At 40.5% G+C, this 25,735-nt stretch overlaps 2 protein-coding genes across 8 annotated transcripts in view; one reads left to right on the top strand and one right to left on the bottom strand.

Annotated features, from left to right (window-relative positions):
- Positions 1-619: 619 nt before the first annotated feature.
- LOC124863424 (CD81 antigen-like) lies at positions 620-12,522 on the bottom strand. 3 transcript variants are annotated; one of them, XM_047357789.1, is made up of 9 exons: positions 12,363-12,522; positions 12,016-12,163; positions 11,086-11,191; positions 10,901-10,998; positions 7,456-7,530; positions 7,265-7,366; positions 7,003-7,098; positions 3,867-3,950; positions 620-3,540 (listed from the first exon to the last, which is right to left on the bottom strand). In XM_047357789.1, the coding sequence occupies exons 2-9, from the start codon at positions 12,079-12,081 to the stop codon at positions 3,325-3,327; spliced, it is 843 nt and encodes a 280-aa protein (XP_047213745.1). In that variant the 5' UTR covers positions 12,082-12,163; positions 12,363-12,522; the 3' UTR covers positions 620-3,324. The 3 variants fall into 3 exon arrangements, with proteins under 3 accessions (XP_047213745.1, XP_047213747.1, XP_047213746.1); XM_047357791.1 differs by having other exon boundaries at positions 620-1,504; positions 12,363-12,521; XM_047357790.1 differs by having other exon boundaries at positions 12,016-12,119; positions 12,363-12,495.
- A 10,349-nt stretch (positions 12,523-22,871) lies between these two features.
- LOC124863579 (RNA binding protein fox-1 homolog 2-like) overlaps positions 22,872-25,735 on the top strand; it is a 69,804-nt gene continuing 66,940 nt past the window's right edge. For 2 of the 5 annotated variants that reach the window (XM_047358022.1, XM_047358021.1), the window contains exon 1: positions 22,876-23,931. In XM_047358022.1, the coding sequence (XP_047213978.1) occupies positions 23,674-23,931 (258 nt within the window). In that variant the 5' untranslated portion in view covers positions 22,876-23,673. Of the gene's footprint in view, positions 23,932-25,735 lie in introns of all 5 variants that reach the window. The other 3 variants (XM_047358025.1, XM_047358023.1, XM_047358020.1) reach the window with 3 other exon arrangements.

The following is a 25,735-nucleotide window of genomic DNA, read 5'->3' as shown; positions in this document are numbered from 1 at the left end:
CGAACACTTTTGATCCACATTGTTATACTATATCCTGCCTTCAAACAGAATCATGAGTTTAGCTTCACTGGGAATCGTATCTTTAAGAAACTGTTCAAGTAAACTTTGAGATAACAGGAAAATAGACATTACCTTATTTTTCTGCTTAATCTTAAAACTTTTTTGCAGTTCAGAGCCATTTATTTCTTTTTTCCCAAAGTTTTATTTACTTTAGGGCATGTGATGTTTTAAAAAAGTGATATTCTCAGATTTACCATTTGTTGCTTTGAAATGTCTAAAAATGAGCTGAAGATCATTGTTTCCATCTGTCATCTCCTATTGCTGGCCTTAGGATATTTTACAAGTAACAAAATGGAACAATATCATCAATGCTGTCAATAATACAGTCTTTACCGCCTGTGCAACATGCAACAGTGGCATACTATTTTCCAGTTTACAGCGCAGCTTGTATTAATAATATACTGCTTATACTTTCCTATAAAATTAGGCTACTTCAACCAGCTTCCTAACTGCATAAATCACACAATATAGTAAAAATAATCCTATTATTTTTACTTTCATTTATTTTTAAAGGTCCCAAAAGTGATGTGAAAAGCAAATAAAGGAACTTTCACAGATGCACATTCTTCTGTTATTTTATGGAAACATACAAAGCCACAACCCATAAGAAAATATTTAGTTTAAACATAATACAATGCAGTAGTCAGGCATACACGATACAATGTGAAAAATATGAGGCATTCAGCTTCTAAAAACTTAAATTTATACAAATGTAACTGTTTTGATTTACAGACACCATCAAAATGTTTGGTTTTTTTCGAGATCATAGGTGCTGGCACATACCCAAGGACTTTATTCAACGTTCTGGCTAATCCTGTGGTCCTTAAAAGAAATGCAGTTTTTAATACAAAAACGACAAAATACAAATACAAAAACGACAGCATTGCACATGACAAAAACTTAATTGCTGCTGTGATTGGTTAGGTTAACAAACAAAGGATCAGCTAAAATTAAAGGTTTGATTTTATAATTTCACTTCAATGAAATCAAAACTTCTGAAGGTTTGAGTTCATCAACATGATTCCCTTTTTACCTTTTACATTTCTGACAGTGATGTTCATCAGTGTCTCAGTTCTAAAACAGTTACCTAAAACAATCTCACCTAAAAGCATAAAAACTGTGAACAGAAAGAATAGAGCTAACATTTAACATGGTTCCATGCATTCCTGTTTTATAAAAAAGGCTCCGTGTGGTTTTGCTTGTAAGGTTTGCAGATAAATCTTTGTGTTTGCATTGTCAGATTGATAGCCTGCAGGCTTGTTTTGCTGGTTTGGAATACCTTTTAAGTTCTCAGCGATGGTCACTGAAGATGAAGCAGAGGAGGGTGAGGGTCAACATGCCTCCCCCCCCCCTCTTAGTACACAGTCGAATAGTAAGTGTTGATCTGCTGATGTGCTTTCTTGATCTGCTCCAGGAGGTAACCAGCGCAGACCAGGGCAGTAATCTGTCATGCAGACACAGAAGGAGGGAAGTAAAGAACAGCAAAAGGATGGAGGCCCCACCCATCCCTCCTGGGTGGTCTGATCTAGCCAGCTCTAAACACACTCAAGACTGGCTGAAAACGGGCTTCAATCAGACCCCCTACAGGCGTGGATGTTCTGGGAGCCCTTTTTCTGCCTTAGTCCAGCTGTTTTATGTGTTTGTTGCACCGTGGCTGAGATCTGATTGTTCAGGAAGGATTTTAATGCCAGGCTCCTACATTTATGCATAAAGGCCAGGGTGCTGTGAACAACCTGCTTCCACCTTTGCGACATCACACAATTTAAACCAGCTGTCTGATTACTTAAGAATTAATGATAAAGTTTCAAGCCTGCTGCTGATGATTTGCCCACAAATCACAAAAAAGCATATATGAAGCTGAAATGGGAGCGTGTTCTGTGACAACAAAGAAAACATTTGAAGGACAAAATCTAGACCTGTTATATTAACATCTGTTAGATAAAAAGAGAAAAAGGTTTTAGATGTAGATTTGGGGAAATAAAGGTGAATGCTGCCTGTATTTGTGAAACAGCAGTCATTCATTTTTGATTCCTAAACCAATTGGATCCAAGAGTTTGAAAATAATATGGATCTTCTCTAATCCACAGAGGGTCAGAAATATAAACCAACAACGTCGCCAATATCTGGTTAACTGTCCCTTAACAGGTTGCAGAGAAGCCACCAACAAGCTTCTGACATGCAAATATTTCATAAATCTTATCAGAAATGGCAGAGTTCATTAACACATTCCTGGCACAAACTGGACTTTAAGCATAGTCCATAAATGTTCAAAGTCAGGACCTTTAGAGATGCCTAATGTTAGCCTGCTTTTCTTTTAACCTCTCCAAAAGCTGTCCTGCTAGACTCAACTATGTCTAGGGTTCCACTTGCTAACTGTTGATTTGAGGTGACGCTGGAACATTTCTATCCAGTCTGTATTCCTCAACAGACCAACAGCATGATGCTGCCACCACTATGCTGTACAGTTGGTTCAGTGTTTTTAGGTTCGAAAGGCCCCCTTGAATCTTTGAAACATTCCAAACAGCTACATCTTTGCTTTATCTGACCATAAAACCATTTCGTCGGCACTCTCTGTACAAGCAGACTGTGGAAAGTGACACTGGTTCTCTTTCATCCTGGTGGTTCCAGGACTTGTCCTGCTCATCCTTACTAATTTCCTTTCCTCTGAGGGAGACAGTTTGTGTCAGATGGTTTGAACTTGGACATAATTCTTTTACTTCGTCAATGATCCCGAACATATGAAAGTGCCTTTGATATAGGTAAAGCAGGAAAAAAATAAGCATGACCACATTCCCTTTCATAATTTATGGACTGTACTCCCAAACCAGGTTATTTCCAGGAAATAAACCAATTTAGATGAGCTGTATCAATTCTGATAAGAGGATTGGTCAAATATCCAGCCAGAATCATGCCAGGAGCTTGCTTATGTGTGTGGTTTCTCTGCAAAGTGTTAAAGGATAACTAACCAGATGTTAGGTGAAGTGTTTATGTATAATTTAGACCCTGGTAAATTGAAGGAAATCCCAGATGAATTCAAACTTGTGCACCCAATTCTTGTTCTGAAAAAGTAATGAAGTTCTATGTTCTAACCTTTCTTTGAGAATGACTTCCCAAAACTGGGAAGGATGTTTTAACTGTTCGATATCTAAGGGAGTATAAAGATCATGTGTGATAATGCTGGGAGAAGCAAAGGGTTTGTCACGTCCGAGCATTGTGGAATAGCATAAATCGCAGAAGCGAGACTGAAATCTGACGAGAAGCCACCTAAGCCTGAGCTAAGGGAATGTTGACCGCAGGCAGGGGTGTGAAGACCACGGGGTCCTGATCAGGGAAGGAGTTGTTGGACACAGTGACATGCGGAGGATACGGCTGAGGGGCCGCCAGGGAGGGAGTGCTTGGACTCAGGATAATGTACTGAGGAGATGAGGAGACTCGGTGAATCTGTGAACTGAGCACTCCGCTGCAAATCACAGCTACAATCTTTTGGAAGCAACGATAGAGAAAAGTAGAAAAAAATGAAATAAAATGACAAACAAAAGTGGGGGTGGGTGGGGTAGGAGAAGAAAGATGATCAGACTCACAGACATGAGCAAAACAAAACACAAACTGAAGCTTGTTGACAGTGTTTAGAGGAGTCTCACTGTATTTTAAATAGTTGTAGTTTACAGCAAAATGAAATACCAAACTAACCAAACAAATATTTCACACTTTTGTCAGTATAAAGATGCTAAGTTTGTCTGTTTTCTGTTTTTTGAATGAACCTTGACTTCCTACTTTTAACAAACAAATATCCAGCATTTGCCTACCAGAAGAGCTCCAGTTCCGATGAATATGCCCATCACTAGTGGTGCCCTGCTGTCAAAGACCGTTACAATGGTAATGGGACAGCTCTGTGGGAGGACAGAAGAAGCTGTGAGCACTCAACATACAACACCGAACCCAGATGTTACAGAACAAGTCCATGAGCAGCAACCACCGTTGGTTTTTCCACTGGTGAGAGCTCTACAAGCAATCCTACATGTCAGCGCTGTCATCAGTTTACAAGAATAAAAATACATTTCTAATAAGCATTAAGGTCATTATATACATTTCTGATGGTAATTACAGATCCCTCCTCTTTTACAGTGTAAAAAGCCTTCAAATACTCTTATTTGTTTTGTCAATAATACAATCAAACAAAAGTTTTGAGTGCTTTTTTTCAAGTGGTGGGAAAAACTCCATCCTAACAAACTATTCTTAACAAAATCAGCAGTGGCACAATGATTGGCATCTGATACTTTTTTAAGATGACCAGAATGTCTATAAACTTTAACTAGTCATCCATGACTTCCAGTTTCCTTGGGCTAGAATCATGATGTGACACAGAAACCTATTTCTCATTGCCCCTCTTCACAATAGTAAAAAACAAGAGTACAAGTCATTTAGGAAGTCAGATATGTGTGGACATTCTTGCAAGAAACACTCCTTTTAACAATTTTCACATTTCGTCGTGTTGCAAACATGACCGTTAATGTGTTTCATTGGGATTTTATGAGATAGACCAAGGCTGAGTAGAACAGAATTGTGAGTCGATACTTTCTGGAACTAACTTAACTGCAACAACCTCTTCAAATCTTTTGGGTTGCATCTCTACAGGTCCTTCTCAAAATATTAGCATATTGTGATAAAGTTCATTATTTTCCATAATGTAATGATGAAAATTTAACATTCATATATTTTAGATTCATTGCACACTAACTGAAATATTTCAGGTCTTTTATTGTCTTAATACGGATGATTTTGGCATACAGCTCATGAAAACCCAAATTTCCTATCTCACAAAATTAGCATATTTCATCCGACCAATAAAAGAAAAGTGTTTTTAATACAAAAAACGTCAACCTTCAAATAATCATGTACAGTTATGCACTCAATACTTGGTCGGGAATCCTTTGGCAGAAATGACTGCTTCAATGCGGCGTGGCATGGAGGCAATCAGCCTGTGGCACTGCTGAGGTCTTATGGAGGCCCAGGATGCTTCGATAGCGGCCTTTACCTCATCCAGAGTGTTGGGTCTTGAGTCTCTCAACGTTCTCTTCACAATATCCCACAGATTCTCTTTGGGGTTCAGGTCAGGAGAGTTGGCAGGCCAATTGAGCACAGTGATACCATGGTCAGTAAACCATTTACCAGTGGTTTTGGCACTGTAAGCAGGTGCCAGGTCGTGCTGAAAAATGAAATCTTCATCTCCATAAAGCTTTTCAGCAGATGGAAGCATGAAGTGCTCCAAAATCTCCTGATAGCTAGCTGCATTGACCCTGCCCTTGATAAAACACAGTGGACCAACACCAGCAGCTGACACGGCACCCCAGACCATCACTGACTGTGGGTACTTGACACTGGACTTCTGGCATTTTGGCATTTCCTTCTCCCCAGTCTTCCTCCAGACTCTGGCACCTTGATTTCCGAATGACATGCAGAATTTGCTTTCATCTGAAAAAAGTACTTTGGACCACTGAGCAACAGTCCAGTGCTGCTTCTCTGTAGCTCAGGTCAGGCGCTTCTGCCGCTGTTTCTGGTTCAAAAGTGGCTTGACCTGGGGAATGCGGCACCTGTAGCCCATTTCCTGCACACGCCTGTGCACGGTGGCTCTGGATGTTTCTACTCCAGACTCAGTCCACTGCTTCCGCAGGTCCCCCAAGGTCTGGAATCGGCCCTTCTCCACAATCTTCCTCAGGGTCCTGTCACCTCTTCTCGTTGTGCAGCGTTTTCTGCCACACTTTTTCCTTCCCACAGACTTCCCACTGAGGTGCCTTGATACAGCACTCTGGGAACAACCTATTCGTTCAGAAATGTCTTTCTGTGTCTTACCCTCTTGCTTGAGGGTGTCAATAGTGGCCTTCTGGACAGCAGTCAGGTCGGCAGTCTTACCCATGATTGGGGTTTTGAGTGATGAACCAGGCTGGGAGTTTTAAAGGCCTCAGGAATCTTTTGCAGGTGTTTAGAGTTAACTCGTTGATTCAGATGATTAGGTTCATAGCTCGTTTAGAGACCCTTTTAATGATATGCTAATTTTGTGAAATAGGAATTTTGGGTTTTCATGAGCTGTATGCCAAAATCATCTGTATTAAGACAATGAAAGACCTGAAATATTTCAGTTAGTGTGCAATGAATCTAAAATATATGAATGTTAAATTTTCATCATGACATTATGGAAAATAATGAACTTTATCACAATATACTAATATTTTGAGAAGGACCTGTAGATGCTTTGCATATCTAGCAACCAAACCTTTTGCCCATTCGCCTTGCAAAATATCTCAAGCTCTGTCAGATTGGATGGAGATTGTCTGTAAAAATCAGTTGTCCAGTCTTGCTCTAGATTCTCTAGAATTTAGATCTGGACTTTAACTGGGCCATGGGAACCATTCCAGTATAGTTGAACATTCACCCGAGTCAGCTTGTATTCCAGGATCATTCTGTATCTCGCTCCATCCATCTTCCCCTTAAATTCAGATTATCTTCCCTGCTTGTGAAAAAGAGCACCCACACATGATCCCGCCATCACCGTGTTTTACCACAGGTATGGGAATGTAGGCCAAAAAGTTCAATGTTTAATGTGTCCCATAAGTGCAGGAGCTGAAAAGGAGGAGTGGGTGTGGGCAAAGTGTTGAGGAGCAACTGCATGGGCCCGACCACAAATACGTTCAGCCCTTCTGGTTTGTAGTTCCAAAAAGTCCGAAAAGCGTGAATCCTTTACTTTTTTTAGTCACAATTATGCACTACTTTGTGCTTCTCTAAAACACAAAATTCCATTAAAATACTCCATTAAAATACTTTAAAGGTTATGGTTGTGGAGTGCCAAGATTTTTTTGAAAGACACTAAACATCAAGACTAAGTTATTTGGCAATCAGTGTGATCATGATCATTAAAAAAAGCCCGACTCCATGGACCCCACTTACATCCATTTTGATGTGCTCAAAGAAACCAGATGGTTTAGGGCAGGTCTGCTGCCCGATCTCAATTACTGAGACTCCAGTTATTCCACAGCAATGCAGCTTCAGAGCAGAGGACAACAAAGAAAACAGAGGTTAGTGAGAACTCCCAGAAAAAGACATATATTCCCAAAGAAATAATCCTTACATTTTAAACTGCATCAGCATAATAACACAAATACATATCAAAGAATTTTATATTGAAAACAAGGGAATAGTGCCCACTTACTGAGTTTTGGATGAATGTGAGAATGACACCGATTGCTGGGTCCTGGCTCATCACGTAGCGTTCATATAAACTAACATAGAACTTGCCTAGGTGCAGTCCAGCCTTGGGGAGGAAAATCCAAACACATAATTAGAATCAGAAATATTTGGTTTCTAAAAGATGTATGTAAGCCAAAAGTATTTTGCTTTTACCTCCATGCGGTTAGACCAAGCAAGTCCTCCGACAGCAAATTCAGCTATGGCCAGAAGGAAGACCAGAACAGAGAACTGAAGGGAAACGAAGAAACTGATTAATATACCACACTGAATGAAGCTGCTTGGTAATTTAGCACCAGAGGAACCAAAAGAGGACTTTCTTTTTTTTCATTTGGTGTGGTTCGCTCTCACGTTGTACTTTTTGAACTATAACTCGTAAACAAAGCCACGCATATGATGATCGTTGCTCCCATTGGACAGAAATGATGGGGCCGGACAGAGCACAGTCCCAGAAACAGAGGAAAACTATCATGGAAGCAATGCTTGCTACATTTCTGCTCTGCATATTTAGCAGTTATTACAGCAGCAAAACCATTGTGAGGGTCAAGAACTGCTCAATCATTGCAGGTTTTGCAACTTTCTAGTTGTGTGAATGCTGAGGCTTTCACACAACTAGAAAGAGATCCTGTTTCTCTTTATTATTATCTATATCTAACATTTTTTTGGCACCTATCTCCTCCTTCATACTTTGTGCTATTTCAGCCATTCAATTTTTAAAATGTTCAGCTCATTTAGGACATTACGGCTATGACTTTTGGTATTAATACTTTTTAAAATATTCAGCTTTTTGTGCCGATTTTTGGTCCATTGAAATGAATAAAAAATCCTAAAAATTCTGCATAATTCAGCTAAAACTTTGTGCTCTTTAACAGCTTACTACTTCTGCATACTTTCAGCAAGAAACACCATTCAACTTTTAACATGTTCACAAGACAATAGGCTATCTTCAAATGATTCAGCTTTTTGATATCTATTACGGTTCTTCTACAATTGCGATTCAAATTTTAGGCAAGATTTTTGATGTTTTTCATTTTATAATGTAATCCTATGGCGGAATTCGTCAGTTGGTAGAGTGTACGCTTTAGGTTGTTGAATAACCTGAGTAAGAACAAACAAACTCTCCTCACTCGCTCAATTTTCACTCTACTGGCACAAATTATGTATCAACGTGTAGGATGCTCTTTTGCGATTCAGAAAATGTCACCCTCATTAATGTGGGACTAACAGATTTCATGCACGACGCCCGGGAGCAACGCAAAGTCAACACAGCCTGAATGGAAAACCTATAGGAATTTCAGAAAAAATCTGAGCAAAAAAGTCCTTAAACTCACATGTTTTCGAATCGCCGCCGCTCCTAAACCGTTCAAGTTAGAGACATGAGCTTTGCACCAATTAATCTTCAGACTTTGCTGGCACAATCAGTGAAGGAATTATTTTTGATACATTTTATCATTTTGTCATAAAAAAGGTTTGTTTAGGAGTACCAAAACTGTCCTTCCCAAAATCGCATGAAATTTCAAAATTATCCACTATATCATTGCATGATTGGGCATTACACTACTGTTGGAGTTCACCCAGTGTTGGAAATGGGACTATGCTAGTCCTTTGAAATAAGTCTTACTGAAACTTTCAAAATAAAAGCCTCAGCGTTCCATAGTTTGTATTGATTTTTTAAGCTGATAATAGCATACACAATGATTTTAGAATAGCAAGCAGGTTCTTTATATTTAGTGGAAGTACGCCAGACCTAAAACGACAACTATACTGGACTTTCAAAACAACACCTAGACATACCCTACAAAATAAACGTTTTCATATTTCACACAGCGATAATTACAGCATTGGTCTTAACACTATTGCTGGGACTCTGTGATGGAAATGGATCTACTTTATCCTTTCAAAATAAACTCACTGATATTTACAAAATAAAAGTCTCAACATTCCTTAGTTGGGGCCTGCCATAGCAATGAAGGGAGAACAGTGAGTGGCCTGACTCCCGTGCCATTGCCTGGTGGCACCTATTACTACACATCTCTAAACTGGACTCTTTATTTATAGGCGACTGCCAAAGCAATGCAGTGAATAATTTTAAACGGCAATTTCATAGACTTTTGAATATATGCTGTAGTAAGCATTAGCATTTTAGCTCATTTTAGCTTATACATTGCTTTTTGCATGGTAGGTGGTTTAAATTAATATCAGCCTCCATGCTAGTAATAGCCAATATGCTAATGTTATCATTTTAGCTTCTCTTTCTCCTCTCTTGTCTCTTAGCTGAAGAACACGTGTGTTTTTTAGGCAATTTCTTGTTTGTTTTTGTGTTTCTTCAGAGTATTTGTTGTTAGATCCTTTTTTTCTGAACTTTCTGCAATTTGTTATGTTTTTTACCACTGACTTCAACTTCTTAGGCTATATTTTTGCTTCAGTCTATGCTTTTTCAGCTCATCTATGGCAGCTCTTTCCTGCTTTTTTAAAGTTTTTGTCAGTTCTTGCATTTCAACAACTCTTTCAACAAGTAGTTTTGAGGTAACTTTACATTGTTAAGCTGTTTTATAGATAATAGTCTTTCTGCTCAAAGAGATCAGATGACAGTTTGTCTTTGCTGTTTCTGCTATTTCTACTAATTTATCAGATTTCAGCAGATTTTCTGCTGTCAATTTCAGCTTGTTTCTGCCAGCTTTCAGCTAAAAAAAAAATTCAGCTTACAGCATTCACACTGCATTTGGAACGCCATCTGCGAATGTGTGCCGAAGGACAAGATGTGCTCTGTGTGCCCTGACCCACACCATCGTGGTAGCAACATTGCTAAGGAACAGACGTCTGATCAGGTATGATTTCAGAGATGTATATTTTCTGTAGTTGGGTTGGATCGGGGCCGGTTCATATTCTCACCATAAGCGAACCACACTAGAGTCCGTTTGAAAGCTGACCGAGACCCACTACGGTTGTTTGGTTCAGTCCAGGGTTCGAGTGTATTCACACCTGCACAAAAGGTCCTGACCAAGGGCGGAAACAAACTCTGGTCCATTTGAAGTGGACCAGAGTCCTCATGTACAGCGCTTTGAGTGCCTTGTTGCTGAAAAGCAGTATATAAATAAACTTGACTTGACTTGGACCATTAGTGGCAGGTGTGAAACACTCCGAGTCTGACAGTAACGAAATAACTGAAAAAGAAAACTTTAAGGCTACGAGTCAAAGCAAGTCCAAGGTTCAGAATCCCAAAACCCCTGTTTAATGCAAAACCATTGTATTTTTGGTTTTTATACATGCTGAAGATTTGATCATTCTGAGTCTGCTTTCAATATAATTCTCCGTTGTTCTGACGCATCACAGTGCGGCTCCTTCACTGACCGTCGCCTCTGAATCACTGGCACATAAATTAGTCTTACAGGTGTAATAGAAACATCTTTGAGTCTGTTTACAAGGGTAGCGTGTTGAGCCTTCCGGTCCCTGTATATGTCTTATCTTTGCCATAACAATGATGTAATGTAGATAAAGTCGAAAAGATGCAAAACTCCTTTTGTAGCGTTTTTTTATTTATTTTTTTCCCACTGGACCATCTAGATTTTTTTATGTGTGTGTGCTGGATGCATTTTCTCACCACTTGCAGAGCACATCTTTTTTCATTGCAGGCGCCATAGTCTCCGAACAACACCACGATCAGCATGACTATGCCAAGAGCGATCATTACAGTCACACCTGATTACAAAGGAAACAGAGACAGCGTTTATTAAACAAGGATGTGAAAACATACTCTCTATTAAAAGATCGTGGCCGTGCACAAACCTGTGACAAAAGTGCTGGAGTCGGGTTCACCTATTGTAAAGATTCCACGGGTGTTCTCGCTGCATCTGAGCCACAGGCCAAGGCCCAAAAAAGCAAACCCCACCACCTGCCAAGAAGAAGCAACACCAGGTTAAAGCATAAAATCATCTCATGGTTTTTCTTAGAAAAATAAGAAACAACCACAGCCGGAAATAACTTTTCTTTTACAGGGGAACCATTTTGTGAAGGATTGCAACGCAACTCCCTCCTCTGTGTAAAATGTTGTCTGACGCTAAGAAATGAAACTAAATGCAGAGTTTTTAATATACATGGACTTTTAAAGGCTGCCCAATATATGATTATTGTGGTATCAACTCATGCAATATATTTATTTACCCATGTCAAAGGTAACAAGTTGAACAATTCCATCTGCAATTACAATTATCTCACTAAACATCCAGTAAAATACACGAACTTGCATATTTTACTGTATTTGGTCATTGTTCTCCCAACAATTATGTATAGTAGTAAGATAAGTTCCTGTTTTTGGTATGAGGTGTCTAGCTGTAATGACTAGTCTTACTATCAGCCAACTGAAACAGATAAAAAAGCAAGTTTAAAGTTTATTGCTTTTTTTTGTTTTAACTAAATCAAATTTAATCATGGTAGTCTTTGGGGAAATAAACTGTTCACACTAAGTGTAAAACATAAACATAACTGTTGGGTGCAGATGCCACGTAGTAGAAGGAATAATCTCTCCCAAAACACTAAGTATTAACTTTGAAAAAGGAAGCAGGCATTTGAGAAAAAACGAAACCTAACTCTCGCATCATGTGGTCTCAACTGTATCAAACATACGCAGCAGAGTGCGCTTTCGCTCCCTGCATCTTTTAATAAACCACCCATACGCTGTTCCGCCTCTTAGTCTAGCGGCTTTTTAATTACACTTACAGCAAAGATGATGTTGAAAATGATGAGCATATATTTGCAGACGACTCCACACCCGTCGAGAGCCATGATGAGCAGTGGTTTGGTAAACTGCGCCCTTGAGAAGTCTGGAGAAAAATGGGAATAATGGAGCTCTTTCAGCAGCACAGGCCTGTTCAGGTAGAGTATATTAAAACAACGCGTTAGCTAATGTCGGCACAACTTATAATCAGCACACAGTCATAACGAAAAGTATTTTGTAACGTTAAACAAACATTTTACACGAAAATTACATTGTTAGAAACTACCGAGACAATTCTCGAATTAAAATGAGCTGTAAACAAAAGTGGCAACAGCGGACATTAAATTACCTTTTATTGTTTTCAGCTTTGGTTTAACACTGCAGGAATTTTTCCAGAGCAGCACTCTTCTCAGCCACACAACATCTGATTAAAATGTGTGTTAATTCTGCTACTTCAATGTGCAACAAGCCCCGCCTCCTCAACCTCGTCCAGTCCTCCTATTGGTCGAACGGTTTGAGCGTTGAGGCATGGCGCCTATGAGCAGAAAGAAGGAGGCTGCTGCTTACAAGGGCTGCCAACAGAGAGAAAAATGAAACAGCTCCTTCCTGTCTTACGCAACCAAACCAAACAGCACAGGCAATTAAACACATTTAGCTGGAATACTCTCTGAAACACATTGCTTACTTCAAAGTAAAGAAAAAGAAATAAAGAATAGTCATAAGATTCTTCTTAATAATGTTCACCCTGATAAGGTCTGATAGGGTTGAAATCCGGGTATTTCAACATTGGAAAGGGAAACACAACCACCTGAATTCATTAGTAGATTCCTGTGTAACACAGTCAGAGAAGATACAAAAAGATGCTGAACAGAGGAGCCTAGAAGAAAAACTAAGGCCTTTAGTCTCTCCCTATCTTCCCTCTGACTAAAACCACACAACAGATGTATTTATTGTGTTACAGTGTTAACAAAACCTGCAATAACCTTAATGTACTTTGAAAGTGATCATGATTGACCTACATGCATAAACATAGTCTTAAAGAACTAATTATCAATCACATTTAAAATCCATCCATCCACTTTCTATACAGAAACACACAAGATAAGCAACCATGTACACACCCATTCACACCTAATGGATAGTATTTCATGTGAGAGCCTTGTTTAGTTTGTTGCTGGGAACACTGAGTAAGCAGATCTCTGTAAACCTGAGCACACCATTCCTACTGTGGAACATAGGGGTGGCAGCATCATGGTATAGAGATGCTTTTCTTCAGTAGGTACAGGGAAGCTGGACAGCATCAATGGGAAGATGGGTGGAGCTAAATACGGGGCAATTCTGGAAGAAAATCAATCAGAAGCAACAAAACACTGGAGATATACTGTAGGTGGAGTTTCATCTTCCAGTAAGACATTGACATAAAAACTACAGCCAGAGCCAAAATGAAATGCGTTAGTTTAGTGTACTATTGATGTGTTAGAATGGCCAAGTCAAAGTCCAGGCTTAAATCCATTTGAGAATCTGTGGCAGGGCTTGAAAATTAAACTGAGTTTGAGCTATTTTACAAAGAAGAAAGGAGAAAAATAATCTTTATGTGCAAATATTTGCAGCTGTAATAACAGCAAAAGGTGGTTCTGCAAAGTATTGGCTCAGGGGGGCTGAATACAAATGCATGACACACTTTTCAAATTTTGTGTTGGTTCATCACATAAAACCTGTCTAAAATACATTGAGGTTTGTGCTTATGTGACAAAATGTAAAAAAGTTAAACCATCATGAATATATTTGGAAGGCCCTGTATCATACGGGGTCCACAGGTCCTTCTCAAAATATTAGCATATTGTGATAAAGTTCATTATTTTCCATAATGTCATGATGAAAATTTAACATTCATATATTTTAGATTCATTGCACAATAACTGAAATATTTCAGGTCTTTTATTGTCTTAATACGGATGATTTTGGCATACAGCTCATGAAAACCCAAAATTCCTATCTCACTAAATTAGCATATCATTAAAAGGGTCTCTAAACGAGCTATGAACCTAATCATCTGAATCAACGAGTTAACTCTAAACACCTGCAAAAGATTCCTGAGGCCTTTAAAACTCCCAGCCTGGTTCATCACTCAAAACCCCAATCATGGGTAAGACTGCCGACCTGACTGCTGTCCAGAAGGCCACTATTGACACCCTCAAGCAAGAGGGTAAGACACAGAAAGAAATTTCTGAACGAATAGGCTGTTCCCAGAGTGCTGTATCAAGGCACCTCAGTGGGAAGTCTGTGGGAAGGAAAAAGTGTGGCAGAAAACGCTGCACAACGAGAAGAGGTGACCGGACCCTGAGGAAGATTGTGGAGAAGGGCCGATTCCAGACCTTGGGGGACCTATGGAAGCAGTGGACTGAGTCTGGAGTAGAAACAACCAGAGCCACCGTGCACAGGCGTGTGCAGGAAATGGGCTACAGGTGCCGCATTCCCCAGGTCAAGCCACTTTTGAACCAGAAACAGCGGCAGAAGCGCCTGACCTGGGCTACAGAGAAGCAGCACTGGACTGTTGCTCAGTGGTCCAAAGTACTTTTTTCGGATGAAAGCAAATTCTGCATGTCATTCGGAAATCAAGGTGCCAGAGTCTGGAGGAAGACTGGGGAGAAGGAAATGCCAAAATGCCAGAAGTCCAGTGTCAAGTACCCACAGTCAGTGATGGTCTGGGGTGCCGTGTCAGCTGCTGGTGTTGGTCCACTGTGTTTTATCAAGGGCAGGGTCAATGCAGCTAGCTATCAGGAGATTTTGGAGCACTTCATGCTTCCATCTGCTGAAAAGCTTTATGGAGATGAAGATTTCATTTTTCAGCACGACCTGGCACCTGCTCACAGTGCCAAAACCACTGGTAAATGGTTTATTGACCATGGTATCACTGTGCTCAATTGGCCTGCCAACTCTCCTGACCTGAACCCCATAGAGAATCTGTGGGATATTGTGAAGAGAACGTTGAGAGACTCAAGACCCAACACTCTGGATGAGCTAAAGGCCGCTATCGAAGCATCCTGGGCCTCCATAAGACCTCAGCAGTGCCACAGGCTGATTGCCTCCATGCCACGCCGCATTGAAGCAGTCATTTCTGCCAAAGGATTCCCGACCAAATATTGAGTGCATAACTGTACATGATTATTTGAAGGTTGACGTTTTTTGTATTAAAAACACTTTTCTTTTATTGGTCGGATGAAATATGCTAATTTTGTGAGATAGGAATTTTGGGTTTTCATGAGCTGTATGCCAAAATCATCCGTATTAAGACAATAAAAGACCTGAAATATTTCAGTTAGTGTGCAATGAATCTAAAATATATGAATGTTAAATTTTCATCATTACATTATGGAAAATAATGAACTTCATCACAATATGCTAATATTTTGAGAAGGACCTGTAAATATACTTAAAAACACCCCCCCAAAAATAGATCGAGTACCAGCTTCTTCAGCAATGCTCTTTTGTGGCTCACCCTCCTTGTGAAGGGTGTTGATGACTGTCGTCTGAACATCCTGTCAGGTCAGCAGTCTTTCCCATGACTGTGTCGGCTATGACCCAGAGTGAGAGACCGTTTAAAGGCTCAGGAAACCTTTGCAGGTGTTTTGAGTTAATTAGCTGATTAGCAATCTTACCTTTTTGTTTGTTTGTTTTGTTTTGTGACAAGAGAAACACAGCACAAAGTTACGGCACCCAGATAAACAAATCTAAAATAAAGAGAATTCCATTTTGGACGTTGTCACTTTTATCTCCCACTAGAGGGCGCTAAAGCACTAAAAACTGTGAAAAAAGTGATAAGTGATAATCCTGTCATGATACGATGTGTCCAAATATTTATTAATGCACATCTATCACATAATAAATGCACCGTATATATATTAAGACATATAAAATTACTATTGCCTAAAACGTGGCTGTAAAAAAGTAAATCCTGTATATTTGTGTATTTTTTTCTGTTTCATGTTTGTCCAGTGTAGATGACAAACAACTAACTAACAGTAAATATTGAATGTTTGATTTATCGTATTAAACATCATATGTATGTCCATTCTTTAAATTTCAAGGTCCATCTTCTGTCATCATCTTTATTTTATTTCTTTAATAGCTTAAAGACACTATACTATGCTGTGTTTTTTTTTTGTAGCAAATATACAGTCGCAATAAAAACACAAGTCGGTAATGATGCGTGACTTCCACTCCTGGCTTTTGAAAAATACAAACTGTTTAAAAAGCTGCTAGTTTTGTTTTGTGTTTACTTCGCTCGATGACATCATAGGAGGCAAAACAATAGGGACATCACTGCAGTGCCTCACTTCCAGTCTGCTATCTTGGGTGTCTCCATATCGCTTCATGCATTTTACAACATTGCAACATTGTAAACTTTTTTGACCATGGATAAGTATCTAAAAAAAAAAAATGCGATCAGCAAGGTGGATCCATATGTTGGTTTGTTTAGCGCAAATCCCGACGATTGGACATAATTTTTAGACAAGTAAATATGCAACTATTTTTTATAGCCACAACATAGTCAAAAATTCATGGTAAGTTCAATATTGCCTTTTATACGATAATGACTTAATAGTTATATTACTAGATAATACATTTACAGCATAACAGTAAAGGTAAATTGCAGCCTACATCTAGCTGGTCAAGGCGTGAGACCACAGTTTACTGAAGTAGGTCACAGTGCTGAGTGCACTTTTCAGTTCAGTCAGTTTTAAAAACATGTCACTGAGGTATGCAAGTTTCATCAGGAACTTGTTACAGGAAAATGTGTGGGCAAGTCCACAGCCTTCTTCCTTCAAAAAGATGCGGATCTCATCTCGCAGATCAAAGACCGTGGACAGCACCTTCCCACGTGACAACCATCGGGACTCGCTGTGAAACAACATGGCTTTGTGCTCAGAGCCCATTTCCTCACACAGTGCCGAAAAGAGACAGGCTTTGACAGGTCGTGTTTTGATGTAGTTGACTGTGGCGATGACATCGGTCATTACTTCATTAAGCTCGAAACTTAGCTGTTTAGACGCCAGTGCTTCGCGGTGTGTCATGCAGTGTGTCCACTGCACATTAGGGGAGACGCGCTTGATGAGCGCTTGCAGCCCTCCTCGTTTCCCAGCCATAGCCTGCGCCCCGTCAGTGCAGATCCCCACACAGTCCTCCCATTTCAGATTGGCCTCTTTCAAGTATGAGTCAATGATTTTAAACAGTTCCTCTGCCGGGAACTTGTTTGCAGAAAAGTAACTCCTCCCTCATGTCATCTCCATCTATGAATCTGACGTAAGTTATCAGTAAGCAGTCTTTGTTACTGTCGGTGGCTTCATCCATCTGCAGAGCAAAGCGGCTGTCACGCACCTTGTCATTAAGTTGCTCCTCTATGTCCTTTGAAATGTCATTAGTGCGCCTACCTATAGTATTATTAGACAGAGGAATAGCCCGTAGTTTGCTGGTTGCTGTGTCATCAATCATAGTTGAAACTATGTCCATAGCACAAGGAAGTATTAATTCCTCCGCGATTGTGTGCGGCTTTTTACACTTTGCCACCCGGTAGGCAACTTTACAGGTCCTTCTCAAAAAATTAGCATATTGTGATAAAGTTCATTATTTTCTATAATGTAATGATGAAAATTTAACATTCATATATTTTAGATTCATTGCACACTAACTGAAATATTTCAGGTCTTTTATTGTCTTAATATGGATGATTTTGGCATACAGCTCATGAAAACCCAAAATTCCTATCTCACAAAATTAGCATATTTCATCCGACCAATAAAAGAAAAGTGTTTTTAATACAAAAAACATCAACCTTCAAATAATCATGTACAGTTATGCACTCAATACTTGGTCGGGAATCCTTTGGCAGAAATGACTGCTTCAATGCGGCGTGGCATGGAGGCAATCAGCCTGTGGCACTGCTGAGGTCTTATGGAGGCCCAGGATGCTTCGCTAGTGGCCTTTAGTTCATCCAGAGTGTTGGGTGTTGAGTCTCTCAACGTTCTCTTCACAATATCCCACAGATTCTCTATGGGGTTCAGGTCAGGAGAGTTGGCAGGCCAATTGAGCACAGTGATACCATGGTCAGTAAACCATTTACCAGTGGTTTTGGCACTGTGAGCAGGTGCCAGGTCGTGCTGAAAAATGAAATCTTCATCTCCATAAAGCTTTTCAGCTGATGGAAGCATGAAGTGCTCCAAAATCTCCTGATAGCTAGCTGCATTGACCCTGCCCTTGATAAAACACAGTGGACCAACACCAGCAGCTGACACGGCACCCCAGACCATCACTGACTGTGGGTACTTGACACTGGACTTCTGGCATTTTGGCATTTCCTTCTCCCCAGTCTTCCTCCAGACTCTGGCACCTTGATTTCTGAATGACATGCAGAATTTGCTTTCATCCGAAAAAAGTACTTTGGACCACTGAGCAACAGTCCAGTGCTGCTTCTCTGTAGCCCAGGTCAGGCGCTTCTGCCGCTGTTTCTGGTTCAAAAGTGGCTTGACCTGGGGAATGCGGCACCTGTAGCCCATTTCCTGCACACGCCTGTGCACGGTGGCTCTGGATGTTTCTACTCCAGACTCAGTCCACTGCTTCCGCAGGTCTCCCAAGGTCTGGAATCGGCCCTTCTCCACAATCTTCCTCAGGGTCCGGTCACCTCTTCTCGTTGTGCAGCGTTTTCTGCCACACTTTTTCCTTCCCACAGACTTCCCACTGAGGTGCCTTGATACAGCACTCTGGGAACAGCCTATTCGTTCAGAAATGTCTTTCTGTGTCTTACCCTCTTGCTTGAGGGTGTCAATAGTGGCCTTCTGGACAGCAGTCAGGTCGGCAGTCTTACCCATGATTGGGGTTTTGAGTGATGAACCAGGCTGGGAGTTTTAAAGGCCTCAGGAATCTTTTGCAGGTGTTTAGAGTTAACTCGTTGATTCAGATGATTAGGTTCATAACTCGTTTAGAAACCCTTTTAATGATATGCTAATTTTGTGAGATAGGAATTTTGGGTTTTCATGAGCTGTATGCCAAAATCATCCGTATTAAGACAATAAAAGACCTGAAATATTTCAGTTAGTGTGCAATGAATCTAAAATATATGAATGTTAAATTTTCATCATTACATAATGGAAAATAATGAACTTTATCACAATATGCTAATTTTTTGAGAAGGACCTGTATATGAGCTGAGTTGAGCGTTTGCCGGTACATTTGCAGCTTTAGTAAAGAGATTGCTGGGCACGGCAGTTTACGAGTTTTTGTCAAAAAAAATCAACTGCCTTATCTTTGTGCTCTGGATGTTTTGTCTCCAAGTGGCGTCTGAGCTTGTTAGGCTTCAAACTGTCACAAGCTAGCACTTTAAGACAGACAACACACTGCGGTCTCTCCTCATTACCCACCATCACCAGGTGAATCCCAAGGCAAGATATGATTTGTCATATTTTCTAACCTTTGGCTTTGAAGAAAGTTGTTTTGGAAGCAAATTTGGTGATTCTTCATCTTCTTTTTTACGTTTTTGTGGGAGTCCCGCCAGAATCCTGTCCATTATGCTAACAGTGTCCAAGCATTCTTTTTTTCAGTTATTTATACTGCGCCCCCCCCCCTGCAATGATGCTGAGCCCCCCCTAGGGGGCGCGCCCCCAACTTTGGGAACCTCTGGTCTAGACCATGGAGGGTTGAGGAAACTGAATCGATGTAGATGATGTCTCCGAATCCCAGCACATTCACAAAAGTTGTTTGTACGAGGATCTTCCTTCAGACAGGATTTGTGTCGATACCAAAAGCCAAGGACATCTTTTAGCTGTTTTAACAGATGTTCCACATGGGGTGAAAATTAATCATCAATCCACATATATTACAATATTTGCAAGATGAATGAGATAGAAAACATTTTTTAACCAATTTGAATAATAAACTGAATTTGACTGCATTGATTGATGATTAGGATCAATTGGAACATACAGGGGTTGGACAATGAAACTGAAACACCTGGTTTTAGACCACAATAATTTATTAGTATGGTGTAGGGCCTCCTTTTGCGGCCAATACAGCGTCAATTCATCTTGGGAATGACATATACAAGTCCTGCACAGTGGTCAGAGGGATTTTAAGCCATTCTTCTTGCAGGATAGTGGCCAGATCACTACAAGATGCTGGTGGAGGAAAACGTTTCCTGACTCGCTCCTCCAAAACACCCCAAAGTGGCTCAATAATATTTAGATCTGGTGACTGTGCAGGCCATGGGAGATGTTCAACTTCACTTTCATGTTCATCAAACCAATCTTTCACCAGTCTTGCTGTGTGTATTGGTGCATTGTCATCCTGATACACGGCACCGCCTTCAGGATACAATGCTTGAACCATTGGATGCACATGGTCCTCAAGAATGGTTCGGTAGTCCTTGGCAGTGACGCGCCCATCTAGCACAAGTATTGGGCCAAGGGAATGCCATGATATGGCAGCCCAAACCATCACTGATCCACCCCCATGCTTCACTCTGGGCATGCAACAGTTTGGGTGGTACGCTTCTTTGGGGCTTCTCCACACCGTAACTCTCCCGGATGTGGGGAAAACAGTAAAGGTGGACTCATCAGAGAACAATACATATTTCACATTGTCCACAGCCCAAGATTTGCGCTCCTTGCACCATTGAAACCGACGTTTGGCATTGGCATGAGTGACCAAAGGTTTGGCTATAGCAGCCCGGCCGTGTATATTGACCCTGTGGAGCTCCTGATGGACAGTTCTGGTGGAAACAGGAGAGTTGAGGTGCACATTTAATTCTGCCGTTATTTGGGCAGCCGTGGTTTTATGTTTTTTGGATACAATCCGGGTTAGCACCCGAACATCCCTTTCAGACAGCTTCCTCTTGCGTCCACAGTTAATCCTGTTGGATGTGGTTCGTCCTTCTTGGTGGTATGCTGACATTACCCTGGATACCGTGGCTCTTGATACATCACAAAGATTTGCTGTCTTGGTCACAGATGCGCCAGCAAGACGTGCACCAACAATTTGTCCTCTTTTGAACTCTGGTATGTCACCCATAATGTTGTGTGCATTTCAATATTTTGAGCAAAACTGTGCTCTTACCCTGCTAATTGAACCTTCACACTCTGCTCTTACTGGTGCAATGTGCAATCAATGAAGACTGGCTACCAGGCTGGTCCAATTTAGCCATGAAACCTCCCACACTAAAATGACAGGTGTTTCAGTTTCATTGTCCAACCCCTGTATGTACCTGACTTGAAATCTGTATGATTGAATTGACTTTGTAAAGTGCCTTTAGACATGACGTGTTGTGAATTGGCACTATATAAATAAACTGAATTGAATTGAATGTTAGACAACAGAACAGAAAGTTATGTGTGTTTGTATACAGCGTGTGTAAATACTTAGTTTCAACTGTGTTTCTGAAGTGAGTGAAGTATATGTAGTAAGTGAACATGTATGGAGGAGGGAGCCAGGAGGTGGCAACTGGTGATTAAGAGAGCAGAGGGGTTGGGGAAATGAAGGAGAAAATGGCCAGGGAAACATAAATATCAGACCCAGTGTTTTAAGCCTATTGTTGATTATTTCAAAATGAATTTAACCAAAAAATGAAAAAACAAAGAGTCAATCAAATGGTTTGATCTTTAAAACCCCTAATCAAGTCCGATTTCTAATTCAACATACAAATATGTAATACTTTTGCAGGGGGAAATAATTATTCTCCTTAATTTAGCCCAGGCGGTAAGCATGGCTAGAGTAAGCAGTAAGCGGTTCAGACACGAACGCTAAGAAAAAAGATTTCCTTTGGTACTTTACCATTTCACCACCACTAGGGGGTGCAAGAATGTCAACCCCTTAAAAGTAAAAGTCAAAAGTGGTCAATCTGGTTAATTTATTTTCAGTAGTGAGGTTTGAAAATTGACTAAAGTACATGTAAAAATACGAATAATACTATAAAATTAACAATACTAAACGAATTTAAGTCAAGAAGCAGGGTCGGTCTGGTTTATTTATTCGTTCTGAAAACATAAAGATACTAAATATACAAAAAAATATGATCAGAAAACAGCAGACAGTCTGATTACTTATGTATTTATTAAATGTGATTAAAATAGAGTATACATTACAATATTAAGTATAGAAAATAAACCAAATAGCGGCAGTTAAACTGCTTTTTTTTAAATTTACTTAGTGAACATATTGAAATATTAAATGTTATCATAAAACAAATCAAAGACCAGGGGCCAGTCGGATTTTGTATTTATTTAAACTATAATTTAAAATACGAATTGTTGAAAAGTCAATTAAAAAAGCTGCCGCCAACCGAATTTATTTAGGCTCTTTATTTGAGTCTGAAACCTGCATCGAGTAATGATAAAATAAACAGAAAAAACTGGTACATATATAAAGCGTGTAGGAGATATGTGGATATGTTGCATGTGTACATTTATTATTTAAACAGAAAAAAATGCAGAAACTTTAAGTAGTTTTGATACTTTGTAATTCCATCTTGTTAAGACAATGTATGTATTTGCTCCAGCCACATCAATATAATAAATCCATTGTAGTTATATTAGACATACAGTTGTAGTCTAAGACACGTCTGCATCCCTATGTAATTGGTTTTACTTTTAATATATACATAAAAGTATTTATATTATTATTATTATTATTATATTAATATATATTAATGTGGTATTTAATCTATTTTAAATAGATTTTTTGTGGGTTTCACGACATGTAAAACAAAATACAACCATCTTTGTTTTATTTCCTATAACAATTCATAACATTCATGGCGGAGGAGGGAGCCATAAGGAGGAGGTGACGGTGAGCTGGGAGGGGAGGTGGAGGATTTAGGGAAAAAGGTGGAGAAGGAGACTAGAGGAAAACCCGGACCTCAGACCAGCCCATCTTGCCTTACAGCCTCCTTCCTTTTATGCCAGTGTCCGCGGAGAAATCTGATCTCAGATCGGCGGACCGCGTCTCCCCACCACACTACGAGCTTTGGGACTCAGACCAGAGGAAATCGTGCTCCGTCGGCAACCAGGTCGTCACGCCAATACTCAACCACAGCAGACCACGGCGAGGAAACGGACAAGGAGGCGGCGGACGCGAAGAGAGCTGGTAGGACTCACGGAGGAGTTTGATGCAGAAGCACATCCGGCGGAGGGATAGAGCAAAGAGGACTGGCGGCGCATACGGAGTAGTATTACGCTCAGCTAATTTCCAACATTTTCCATTGGCAACGACAGTGTGCTCTCAGAGCCACATTTATAAAGAGAGCTAGCGGAATGTAATGCTAGCGAGCTAGCTAATGGTAGCTAGCTAATTAGCTTGTCAGGCACCCTAGAGTCGGACGTGTGATCTTTATTAAAATAGGTCACTGGTGTCATTTCACATTTTTCTCTCTTTAGAAAAGCTAGTCTTTCTGTTGTTGTTTGGGCTAGATTCTAGTATGGTCATTATGGTCTGTCTCTAATAGCCAACGCGAAGTTAGACAATAAACAGTGCGGGCTTTCCATATTGATGAAAATCTGCTCAATATTATTCGCCCGAGTCTTTTGTGAATATCAAGCTGTGAAGGAGAAAACAAAGGAATAACGGAAAAGCAGAGAAGAGAACCAGACTTCTGCTCCGTGACTTTCCCCCGTCCAATGTTAATGTCGACCGACGTTGCATCTCTAATGCTGCCCGTTAATCGGGAAATAATGGATCACGAGAGGGATATTGATACAGGGGCCACCGGAGCGCATCCGAACGCGGCCGCGGGTGCAGCGGTTGTCCGGGGGATGAAGCGCGGAGACCCGGAGCCTGACGCTCAGACCGCCGCTGCCCTGACTGACCTGGCCGGGGCGGAATGCAAGAGACCGAGGATAGACGGCTCCGGGAGCGTGGTCGGTGACATCGGACAGGTATGTAAGCAGCGTAAACACAAAGGATCAGTCAGTCACATCTGTAGTTTTTTTTTTTTTTTTTTTGCAACAATTTACCAATTTAACATCTGTCTCAGCCTCCCTGAGCAACACTACAGAATATTTTCAAAAGGCCATTTCCTCTGGTTCATAATATGATCATTTTTGCAACAAAATGAAAATTTCATTATTCAAAATGACTTTAAACCAGACATTTTACTAAGCAAGTGGTGCAATAACTAGAGGTTTTTTTGCGATCCTGTGGCTGAGCTTAGTGAGGCCAGACAAAGGTAATATGATACAGGCTCCATTGCTATGACAGACAGCAGCACAGCAAAGACCAGAGCCATTCATCATGCCTGTCTCACAGAGTAAGCCAGTGCTTTATCACATGTTGCAAGGTACTGTAAATATTTTTTTTTATTCTCATAGAAAGTAAATAACTGCAATCATGATCCTGATTGGGATAGCATTTGCCATTAATCACTTCATACCCCCCCCCCCCCCCCCCCTTTTAAGGTGTTAAGAGACAGACAGCATTGGGGGAGGGGTCACCCCAGTGAAAGACAAAGAACAGTCTTTTTTTGCTGGAGGCTTGAAGGAGCACAAGGGGGCTCCAGGGGGGGTGGCTCCTTAACACGGGTCTTCCCTGCTTTCGTGACTCCACAGCTCAGACAGCAGAGCATCAGCCGCCTCTCTGGAATATTTTGCTGTTGTTACAGCAAACCAGAGGGCTTCATGATGCGCTTAACACTTGTTTTTGCTCGATCTGTTGCTATTTATTCCTAATGCACGGCGCATGTATTTTTTTTTATTTTTAACACACCTACACATTCGTGCTTTGAAGTGCCTCTAATCCAATGGGATGAGGGGGGCGTTAGTTGAAAGAAACCAACCTGAGAGTAGTGGAAGGTCTGAGGTCATCTTGTAAATGGATCTGAAGAAGTTGGTAAAGTCCTTTAACATGAAAGCAACGCGGGCATAGGCTGGTTGCTGGTATTAAACTACAGTCAAGGTACTTTAAATGTCACCCCTCTCCCACTTATTGCTGCACACTGCTGGTCAGCTGTTTCGAAAGAATGCTAATACTCTTTGCCAAGACAGTGACATATAAAGTTGCGGTAACAAAACTGCAAACATTTTCTGTCTTATTTGTCCTGCTGTTGATGCCAGAGAAAGTGCCTCAATGAGGAGAGTTTTCACAAGCTGCATGGAGCATAGTATAACAGAGCTGCCTCTCGATTCCCTATTGCTGCGCACTGCCATTCAGGTGGCTTTTCCCTGGCCTAAAATAGAAATAAATTTGGATGTCTGGAAGCCTTTCCACCTGCCGAAAACGCGGACCTTCGCAGCTTGGAAGCTTAAGCATCATCCTCTCATATTTAAGTTAACCCTGTTTTAGAACTGCAGTTGGAAAGCTATTAGAAGCTTGTCTGTTAACCAACTAAATGCAGGCAGGATGCTTGAGCAGAAAGCCTGATGAATTAAACATCTAATACCTGCTTGTTATGCTTTTTCACCCATGGAGAGTAGAACAGGAAAAAGTTATGCTATTCTGCTCAGTAAACACTGTTAAGCTGCTACAACCTTTTGCATCTGTTCATTCTAAGTTTTCACTCGTATCAGTGTATCGAAATCAAAAGAACAAATAAATGTAGAGATGCTCTAATCATTCAGAGATCAAAATCTGGCAATTTTGCCTGATTGACTTCGATGATCAGCGGCTTAAATATCGAACATTTTCAAAATAAGACCACTCCAACCCGTCTTTTAACTTTTTCATTTCCCTTTGCATTCACAGCTT

Source organism: Girardinichthys multiradiatus, chromosome X (genome assembly GCF_021462225.1).
Source record: "Girardinichthys multiradiatus isolate DD_20200921_A chromosome X, DD_fGirMul_XY1, whole genome shotgun sequence".
Taxonomy (NCBI): Eukaryota; Metazoa; Chordata; class Actinopteri; order Cyprinodontiformes; family Goodeidae; genus Girardinichthys; species Girardinichthys multiradiatus.
This window is presented reverse-complemented; position numbering and strand designations above follow the sequence as displayed.